Source organism: Vanacampus margaritifer, chromosome 4 (assembly GCF_051991255.1).
Source record: "Vanacampus margaritifer isolate UIUO_Vmar chromosome 4, RoL_Vmar_1.0, whole genome shotgun sequence".
NCBI classification, from domain to species: Eukaryota; Metazoa; Chordata; class Actinopteri; order Syngnathiformes; family Syngnathidae; genus Vanacampus; species Vanacampus margaritifer.
The window spans coordinates 32,075,210-32,085,840 of NC_135435.1; the positions used below are offsets into that span (position 1 = coordinate 32,075,210).

The 10,631-nt window shown below is 43.0% G+C and overlaps 2 protein-coding genes across 3 annotated transcripts; both read left to right on the forward strand.

Moving 5' to 3' along the window:
- The first annotated feature begins 126 nt into the window (after nucleotides 1-126).
- On the forward strand, nucleotides 127-3,082 carry LOC144050187 (uncharacterized). Of its 2 annotated transcripts, XM_077563244.1 has the most exons (3): nucleotides 127-297; nucleotides 392-719; nucleotides 1,213-3,082. In XM_077563244.1, the coding sequence occupies exons 2-3, from the start codon at nucleotides 566-568 to the stop codon at nucleotides 2,637-2,639; spliced, it is 1,581 nt and encodes a 526-aa protein (XP_077419370.1). In that variant the 5' UTR covers nucleotides 127-297; nucleotides 392-565; the 3' UTR covers nucleotides 2,640-3,082. The 2 variants fall into 2 exon arrangements, with proteins under 2 accessions (XP_077419370.1, XP_077419369.1); XM_077563243.1 differs by having other exon boundaries at nucleotides 127-719.
- Nucleotides 3,083-5,370: 2,288 nt separating this feature from the next.
- LOC144050226 (uncharacterized) lies at nucleotides 5,371-10,489 on the forward strand. Its single transcript, XM_077563311.1, has 7 exons — nucleotides 5,371-5,632; nucleotides 6,328-6,567; nucleotides 7,329-7,416; nucleotides 8,264-8,355; nucleotides 8,420-8,584; nucleotides 9,448-9,539; nucleotides 10,068-10,489. Exons 1-7 carry the CDS (start codon nucleotides 5,532-5,534, stop codon nucleotides 10,142-10,144), a joined length of 855 nt encoding a protein of 284 aa, XP_077419437.1. The 5' UTR covers nucleotides 5,371-5,531; the 3' UTR covers nucleotides 10,145-10,489.
- The last annotated feature ends 142 nt before the right edge of the window (nucleotides 10,490-10,631 follow it).

The window sequence follows — 10,631 nt, forward strand, 5'->3', positions numbered from 1 at the left end:
TGTATATGACCAATTTATCAATAAATATTTTTTTTGGGGGGGAGCGGCAGTCACATGGGTGACGTCACATCTAACGTGCCCTTGTCACGTGACATGGACCGGCGCAATACCGCCATGTTTGGGGGTATATCGGCACATAGTCGTTGAAGCGAGCCGTCGAAAACACTCCAATGTGACGCGTGCACCATCAATTCTTATTCAATCGTTATTTATTTTTTTGTCAAAGGAAATACACACCAGACGACAAGCGTGGGAAGTTCTAGAGATGAATACCACAGGATGGACACAACCGTCCGAGTTGAGTTTCAACTTCCGCTGCTGGTCTACTTGTTTCCGAATATTTTTTTAATTTGCTATGTGGCACACGCTTGACGCTTCACAATTCTTCCAGAATTTGTACCTGACGGACTGAAGTAAACACAGGAAGACCAATCAAACTTGACTGGACTTCGACATCATTCACGACATTTTCTTGTCCGGATGAAGCTTCTCTGACGAGTTTAGCTTAAGTTAGCTTGCTAGCCGCTACCAAGAGCCGCTTCTGTTTGCAACACATCGCTAAGAAATGATCAAGTGTTGGGATCATCGTGTGAAAATGTCTTCAAGAGGCACAGCGACGCGCACGGAGGAGGTTTGTGGAGCAAAGGAGGAGAAAGAGCGACGAGGTCAACTGCTGGACGCTCCCTGCAAGCTGCCTCCAGTTGTGCTCCACGGAGCAGGTTTGTTCACTTTGGACTCTTATTTAGCAACAACCTGTGTCTTTTCATGACGTTTTCATTTTGTTTCGCCACCACAAACAGGCTGTTCTCGTCATTACCAGCCTAACCCTAACCATATCCGGCAGAGCAAAGTTATCAGGCATCAAGCATCTTCCACTTCTTGAAATGTGGAAAATAATTCACGGCAAAATAACGTTAGCAGGAGAGTTGCCGTCACGGCAAAAAAATATCCACTTCGGCTATTGCACAGCGTAAATGATCCAGTGAGCATGATGCTTGTTGATTGGGTTGCGACGCTTCTTTAGCGTTTGCCGGATAGGAGAACTTTGAAAAGTGTGTGAGTTGGAAAACCTTAGATAACCTAACTGGAATAACCCTGGCCGAGAGACAGTGGCGAGATATGAGTGTGCGCCTCACTTTTCCAACTACTAACATCAAAATCACAACATGAGCCTTGACCCGACCGATGTCTGCTTGTCTTCTTGTCCTGCAGGCAATGGTGAAAAAACTCTCATTTCTGAGCAACAGGATCCTTCGTCCCCCCAAATCAAAGATGAAGAGGGGCCTCCACTCCTTTGTATCAAAGAGGAGAGCCCAGACCACTCTCACATTAAAGAGGAAGTGGAGACCACCTATGTCAAAGAGAAGGAAGAAGAGCCGCCCTCCATGGAAGAGGAAGAGGAGGAGGGAGAGGATCTCACCAACTTCCCATTGACCTTTGTCACTTTCAAGAGTGAAAAAGATGACGATATCGGCCCAAGTGAGGATAATAGAGTAGCGGAGCCTCATCGCAACCGCTTAAGTCAACACGCGACAACGGAAAGTCTTGGTAGCCGCTGTGGAGGAGCACAATCGGGTGGCCTCTTGGCTCCATTATCTGACAGTGACGACATAACCTTGCACTCTTCTGACAATGATGAGGACGAGGACGATAATACTGAGGAGAAACATTTTGCCTGTTCAGTTTGTTGTAAAAGATTCTCGAGAAAAACAACCCTAGTAACACACAATAGAACACACACGGGCGAGAAACCTTTTGCCTGTTCCTTTTGTGGGAAAAAATTCATTGAGAAGGGACATTTAAGAAGGCACACAAGAACACACACAGGTGAAAAACCTTTTGCCTGCTCCGTTTGTGATAGGCAGTTTTCTTTGAAAGTAGATTTAATAAGACACACAAGAACCCACACTGGAGAAAAACCTTTTGCCTGCTCAATTTGTGGAAGCCGTTTCACTTTGAAGACATACTTAGTCAGACACACAAGAACACACACTGGAGAAAAACCGTTTGCCTGCTCAGTTTGTGGCAGACAATTCACTATGAAGACAGATCTAATAAGGCATGCAAAAACGCACGCTGGAAAAAAACCTTTTCCCTGTTCACTTTGTAGTAGACAATTCACTATGAAGACAGATTTAGTAAGACACACAAGAACACACACTGGAGAGAAACCTTTTACCTGTTCAGCATGTGGGAAAAGATTCTCAAGAAAAACAAGTCTGACAGCACACAAGACAACACACACTGGGGCGAAAGGTTTTGCCTGTTTAGATTGTAATAAAAAATTCACCTTGAAGGTAAGTTTGGAAAAACATGCAAGAAGACACACTGGAGATAAACAATTTGTCTGCTCAGTTTGTACGAAAGGATTCTCCAGGAAGGCTCATTTAACAAAGCACACAAAAACACACGCTGAAGAGAAACCTTTTTCCTGCTCAGTTTGTGGTCAAGGATTCTCTCAAAGGGGACACTTAACAAATCACACCAGAACACACACCGGAGAGAGACCTTTTGCCTGCTCAATTTGTGGAGAAAGATTCACTTTTAAGTTAAATTTAACAACACACGCAAGAACACACGCTGGGTGTCAACATTTCCCTGCTCATTTTGTGGCAAAAGGTTCTCTGCCAGGCAGGTGAAACTGACGAACCCACACTTGGAACAACTATGGAGTTGCACTTTGTGCGTGCGTGTGCGCATGAACTAAAAAAATTCTCTAGTGAGCATAATTTTTAAGAAAAACAAATGTGCTGGTGACCATTTGTAGTGGTTCTGTGGTATGGGCTCAGCCAGCTTGATTTATTGAGACAAGTCTGTGTACTTTCACACGTATGTCATGTCACAAAATGTTCATCTTTGCTGCACAAACAACTAATCCTGTGACTGATTTCATGACAACAGAATGAATAAGGCCCCAGCTCATTTCTGTGCTTAGCACAGTTTGATTTTCAGGCCGAGGGACGGTGGCTTGTGCGTGTGCCAGACCCCGACTGGACCGCACCTCATGTCCATGTTAAATATGTACAGTATGTTGCACGTAAATCCGATTGTACTTGTTGATATAAATAAAAAAAGAAATGAATGAAGGATTTGCATCTTTCGACCCATTTTTCGGGCCAATAGCACAGTCAGCGATTTTATAGTGTACATATTTTCAATCTTTTTGTACTACATCTTCAAAAATATGTTTAATTCATTCACAAATACAGTTTATATCACTCATTTAGTAAGCCCCAAACCAGCATGTTTTTCCGAATGAATTGATTTGTTTACAATGTAACAGTGTCACTGTGATAAATAGAAATATTCGTTTGTGTAAAGTGAAAAGAAATGTCCCGCAAGTCTTGAAATGAGGCATCAAAATGGCGAAAAATCACGCCATTGTCTCCGCTCTTGAATTTTGTGGGCGTGTCCGCTAAATGTATGAAACCACGCCCCACTCAAAAATGGATGCTACATCATCTAGCATCTTTCTTAAACTAACTTTTTGAGCCATGAAAATGGATCCGCTTGAAGATTTTATCCCACCAAATTGTCTGGTGCTAACCAGCACGCCAGCGGGTTGATCGCCGGGCACGTCGTATCTGCTGTACACGTTCATGTTCTTTCTCTGGTGTAATTGTTAAAGGATAACTCAACAGGAAGTCGGACTCCTGGTTCACCCCTAAGATTTGAAATTGGCGCTCAAAGGGGGTGTTGCCGAGGACCGTTGGGTTACAAGTGAGTTGAGAGGGTTGGGCGTGGTCTGACTGTGATTGACAGCAGCAACTCACGAAGAAGACATTTAAGGAGGCGTGTACGAGAACGAGCCTGTGGGTGGCGGCGAATACGTCATGCGGGGCAAGTGACGTGTATGTATTGTCTCGTGTAATGAGTACAAACAAATTGAGTTTATCCGAGTGTGTTACCTGAAGATGGCGCCGAACACACGGTTTTGCCACAAATTCAAGCTTTCAACAAACATGCACTAAAATGTCACAGTAATGACATGTAGAGCGCATTTGTAGACATCAGTTGATACAGTTTATCAGTAAAAAAAAGTTGATTTGGTGTTGAGTAACCTTTAATACACTCAAAACTAATGTAACAACCCTATTTTGAACATGTAAAAGATACAGACACTTGTGTAAAAATGCAACAAATAAAGCTACAAAACAGGCTGATAAAGAAGTACTGTACAAAGTACTGGAAAAGCTACTCATGTACAGTAACGAAGTATTTCTACTTGCCATCTCTGGCTGTCATCGTATATTGGGATGAAGAGCAACTAACAGGAAGTATGTACTCAAATGTCTGACACGTTTCATCAACTTTTGGTTAACTTTACTTCAAGTGTGTCTGTTACGTGGACCCACACAGCAACGCAACACAGTGACGTCACGAACCAGCCCGTCCACCGCTGATGTGCTCAGTTTGCGAACGTCACACGTCCAAATCCAGAAAACAGGTGAGTCGTGATTGGTCGTTACCAAAGCTCTGGGAAATGGTGATGTCATTTTCCGTCGACATCAGGTGAAAAAATGTGTTTTATTTTCTCTGCTAAAAATGAATAAATAAGCAAAGTATCCTTTTAAAAGTCTTGAGCATGAAACTCGAGCGTTGGTGTCCCGTTGCTTTAAATATTGCTGCCGTAAATAATTATGAGTAATGTCCTTTCGTAAAGGTTGGTCACCTTTTGCATCCAGGCAACTTTCCTCAGCATTCGTAGATTTCCAACGCTCCTATCCTCCAAATACTTCCGGTGTCCATCTCGCTTGATAGGCCAGGAAAGAAAATGTCCTCGGCAAAAACGAGAAACCGAAAAGGAGCCTCGTGTCGGAGATGCGCTCCGCTGGTGTAGTACTGCGTTATACCACAACTTGCTTGGCAGCATTGAGCACTACCGGAAAGCATGCAGCATAATTAAGAACAATGTTTGAAAGTTTCTAACATAATATCGATGCTAATTTCCGTTAGCTTGTCGATGGGATTTGCACATTAATGTTAGCATGAAGCTAACAGACTTTTGTTAGCCCGGTTCAATATCTTGGTGTTTAATTACAGTATACAGTGGATACAGCGAATTGTAATTGTCTTGACAAAAGTTGTATTCTTTGTGTGTCGCATAAGCCTTTATGGTCAGCTGACCCTTGACAGCTGCTGTCAAGCAAATTTACGTAAGGAATCATATATGCTTGGCCAAGTCTGTGTTGTAATCTAAATAAAGACAAATGTCATGGAAGCAAATTGGGACGTGCAAGGCTGGTGGACTTTGTCGGGGTCCTCAAAGACCGCGTGACGTCATAAACCATATTCCTATACATGAACGTAGGTCTTTGTGTTCCGTCAGGTACTTTGTTACAGTGCACTTTATTCCGTGTTGCGTGGGTTGAAGGGCTGCTGGCGAGTCCGCAGAGCAATTGTGACCGCCGTGCGTGGACTCTCCTTCATTCCTTCCTTCCTTCCATCCTTCCATCCTCTCTTCACGTGCCGCGTGGATCGCCCAAAAGTCCCTCTCGCTTTGTTAGTTTTGCTTTGTTGTTGTTTTGAGGATGTTCGTGGCGGTGGAAAGCCGGCAGCTGTCGGAGAACGACCGCAGAGTTTTAGCCATGCAGGCCGCGGGGCGAGTGATGTGCGCTGATCGTAATAACTGGTGAGGAATATTGAGATGGATCAAGTTCTAAAATATAGAAGCTTATAGTGTACGTGTATATTTCAATTTGGACCTTCGTTGAAACGTTTGTTTTCAAAGCTTTTAATAAGGCTTCACTCAATTATGTCGTCGAAAAACAAAAATATTTAATCTAAGTTCAAGTTGTTTTTTGTTTTTTTAATTAAAGTATTTAATCTTACCTTTATATTATGTTATGAAAGCCCCAATTATAAAATTGCCTCTGTGCTGCATGTCAATCCGTGTAAATATTGGTAAAGAATGTGATGAATTAACAGCGTTACCTGAATACAAGTGAATCGAAGAGATTCGTCTCAATCTGCACGGGTTCAGGTTAGCCAGTGTGCTTCCTTGACTCGCTCTTTTCAGTTATTTTTCTGCCCAGCGCAAGAAGCGCGAAACACGCCTTCATCATATTTATTGGACAGACGGTTGAATGTCAACGTGTGATGACATTTTTGCCAAAATAAATTCGGCAAATTATGTGAGGAGGCACCGAACTTTTGTTGCTTCTGTTTTCTTCTCGTCAAAGCATTTGAACCGGAAATGCACAAATTCCTCTTTTTTATGAAGTTTAATGATTAACAATTTTAGATTGAAAAATAACTCATGTAAGAGATGATCAAAATGGACAATAATTGAATGTTTGTTTGTTTTTTCTTCCTCTTCAAATGCAGGGGTGGCGAAAGGGGGGCTCTGCCTCTCCTGCCTGCCCTGACGGCGCATCCCTGGCAGGTCCTGTGCCGGACGCCCGACCCGGTGGGCTCCTTTCTGCCGGTGGCCTTTGACTCCCCGCAGCAACTGGCTCCTCCTCTGACTCCCGGGCCGGCCCCGCTTCCTCGGGCCTCCTCCTCTTCGTCCGCGCGCAAGCCCGCCGCCCGCTGGACCGCCAAGCCGCGCGCCGGCCCGCAGATTCAGTAAGACACAAACAACAACATGATTGTTATTCTAAACCTGATTTGTGCACATGAAAGATAATTCTAAGGACCGTGCACTAGTGCACTTTTTGTCCTCACTATAGTTGAATGACTGTCTTACTCATTACACTTCTTTCCATATCTGTCTTACTAGGAACCTTTTTTTTTTCCCTCTTACCAGGATTTTGCATGAATAGCTTTCAAGCTGCGTGAGCATTTACTAGTATACTTTGTCCTCAAAAAGATTATTCCACTCACTAGTGGAACAACTCGTAACGTTTTCCCCACTAGTATCAGAGAGAGCGAATAGCTTCCCAAGCCATTCGAGCATTTATTTCCAACTAGAGCGCTACGTTGTACTATATGGTCCCCAAGTCCTCACTAGTAGAACAAGTGTCTTACTAGAACGTAATGTTTTTTTTTGTCAAGGATTGTGTCTCAATGCACAAACAGCTTCCAAGCCTTGATGTCCATCTTAAAGTCCATGAACTAGTAACCTCTTTGCCATTACTAGTAAGCCAATTCAACACACTAGTAGAACAGCTAGGGTGAAATAGTCGAACTAGTGACATTTGTTTCCCCCCCCACTCGTTCTTTCCACTACTGTCTGGAAATTCTGTGCAGTTACATGTTACTAGTGTGGGAAAAGGATGCTCTAGTTAGCATCTGCCCACTAGCAATACTAGTAAATCACTTAATGTTGATTAGTATGATGCAGTGCACTAGTAGAATTTGAACTAATTGAATCAAGTTCTGTGCAGGAATGTGACATCTTCGGTGAAGCTGGGTTGTGATCTGGATCTGGAATTCATCGCTCGGAACTCGTGGAACGTGCAGCACCTGTCAACGGTACCGCTCGAGACACGTGAAACTCATTAACAAAGACCCGCTAAATATTAGGAGGCTTGTTAGCAACATGCTAAGCTAGCTTCCAGCGGTGGCGAACGTACGCAACACTCAGTACTTAAGTATTGCTACAGAAATTTGTGTAAATGAAAAATGACGTGTTGAAAATAACGAGACTCCGAAGATCATATTCCTTTTCGAATGCCCTGCTGGCCCGGCAGCCTTAGAGTGCCTCGTTGTCTACCATGAGCGTGCATATGATACGGGAGTTGGCGGAAGAGAAGGGGATGGGCTAAATTAGCTGAAGCTAATGATTGACCTAAAAAAAACAATCTTCTACTATATTGATTTTTTTTCTGATATGCCAGAAACTCGTGATGTTTGACTTGACCTCTAATTCTTTTTTTCTTACACATTACAAAAGTACAATTGTTTTCCCCTTGTATTGGCAATATTATAAAATTCCTGTTTTGATAACTGTTGATAAAAATCACATTACGGCTCCTATGGTGTAAGAGCTAAAGTTTGCTGTTTATGCTATGCTAATGTTGTGAACTGACTAACAAAAAATGCTCAATTAGCTTGTTAACAAAAACAGAACATTTGTGTAGAAGTTGGTGTAAGACTCTTTAAATCTGAGCGTTTATTCGTTGAGAGACAATAAAAGAAGTTGCAGAGCTGCCAACGTTTGCTTGCAGGCTTTAAAAAAAAAAAAGGCTGACAGGCTGTTAGCTTGTAGGTTTGGAGGGTCGGATGGCTTTTTTTCCCCCTCCCAAGATCAGCTGCTGCCACAGCAACCCTTGACAGCAAATGTGTACATTTTCCACTTGGACTTCCTGCTGTGCGTCAGGTCTTCAAGTCGCTGGTCATGAAGATCCGCAAGCCGCAGACCACGGCCAGGATCTTCCAGTCCGGAATCCTTTTCTGCACGGGAGCCAAGAGGTCCGCCGTTTGTCCCTCTGTCTGTCTGTGATCCGTTGAGTCAGGACCTTTTGTCGTCCGGCAGCGAGGACGAGTCTCGGGTGGCCGCCAGGAAGTTCGCCTTCAAAATCCTCAAGCTGGGCTACCCGGTGCGCTTCCTGGACTTCAAGGTGCTCAACATCGGTGGCACGTGCAAGACCTTCCCGATCAACCTGGAAGATCTCTTCTTGGCCCACCAGGATCACTGCAGGTCAGCTCAAGTTCTCAACTTTTCAGGCCCTCTTAGACGACGGCGTATTAGGGCCGTGTAGAAATATTTTCGGGCAGTCACTATTCACTCGGGTGCACTTTGACAGCCGGCGTTTCGAGAGCGCTGGCTAACCCTAACCCTAACCCTAACCCCCCCCATCCGGCATGTAACGGACACTTTATTAAGTCGCAAATTTGCGAGTTTATAAAGTTGCAGATATGTGAGAAAAAAACTCACTTGCGAGAAATACACGTAGCGTACTACTCGGATGTTTGTGCCGATACTTTTTGGTCACGTTTTCAAATAAGCCAATTTGTGACTTCAGAAAGTGGGAAATTTGTGAGGAAAAAAAACTTGCAAATTTACCACTTTATAAAGTCGCAAATTTACGATTATTTCGCCCCCAGAATATTACCCCCCCCCGGAAAAAATAAATACAATTATACATGGCCCTAATAACGCGCCGTCGTACTTTTATCATCCCGACCAACTCATCAATTTTTAAATGATGAAAATTTAAAAAATGTCGAGTGTGAACCAGCGTGCGTTCTCATAACACGTTTTTAAAAAGTCACTCTCGTCAAGAAATGGGAGATATGACCTCATATAACATGACTTTGAAGACAGAGGCATAAAAAAAGACAACATTGCTTATTTAAGCAGTAAAATGTTCAACCAAACCTTACCACAAATCAGCTAGCTTAATGCTAACATGTAATGCGTAACGCTACAGATAGGCTAACGGAAATTAGCATAGATGTCTCGGGATATGCACTTTATTACCAAATCGGCTGCTTGCTGCTTGAATACAGTATATGTTTCGATATTTGCGTCAATGTTTGTGTTGGTTCCACTTTCTTCAGTTACGAGCCGGAACTGTTTCCTGCGCTGCAGTACAACTTTCGGCCCGGCATGACGGCGTCCATCTTTTCCTCGGGCTCCGTCTCACTGGTCGGTAAGTGCATGGGACACGTGGACGTGTGAAGTCAATAGGCGGGAAGGTAATATACGATAATAAAATAATGAAAATCGTGTTCAGAGCAAAAACACAATCGCTTCCTCAGTTCAAAGTTCCTTTTTTAATTCAAGAGTCTCAATAAGTTTTAAAAGCTAAAAGCTGTTGAAGTAATTAAAAGTCGATGTTTCAGTTGTTGGAGGTAAATATTGGAATGATGCAAATATCAATTTTAATAAATGTGATTCACTTGTATTAGTGCTTATTCGCCAAGCCTTTTTTAAACCTCAAATGTAGTATACTTTTTTTTTAAGCCCGTTTTAAATAAGCTCCTGTCTGAAATTTCTTGCTGCGATCTTCGCCAGGCCATTAAAAAATCCTCATTCAGTCAAGAGAAATGCTTCGATAATGAAGACTATGAATGGACTTTTGGCAATAAGCGAGATGTAAAAGAGAACGAAGGCCTTGCTAAAGCTGACCGCCGTCCACATTTCCGGTTTCCTGTCTGATCAACGTGTCGACTCGCAGGGGCTAAAACGGAGGGTGAGTTCTACAGAGCGTTCGGCACCCTGGACGCCACCCTGACCAGCTTCAGGAGGATGTGAAGCCCGTCGGCTCTCCCCGTTTGTGATGGTGACGTTCTTTGTGTTAGCATGTAGCATTAGCCACGCCACTGCCACTTTCATTGAAATACATATAATATATATATATATTCAGCATTACATCCTATGTCATGATCCCACTAATAGCTTGACTAGTATCGCCAACTTTGCTGTCGTCACGTCAACGGTCAAACTGGAGTAAACTTCGATTGAGTTAAGTGTTGCTTTGATGCTCATTTATTTTTAGCTTGAATGATCATCAACAAGTACAAGTTACATTGTGATTGTTGATGTGCACCTGCTGTCTTCATGTAAAGATGTAATAATAAAAAGTCAAACGAAGAAAAAGTGTCCTTTGTGGATCCACCACCAGATGACATCAACCTTTAAAAAAAAAAAAGACACAAATGACCACTTTGTCCTGCATACATTGATGATTGATTCATACTAAATATTTTGTGTTTTATACACAAAAACCTAATTGGATACA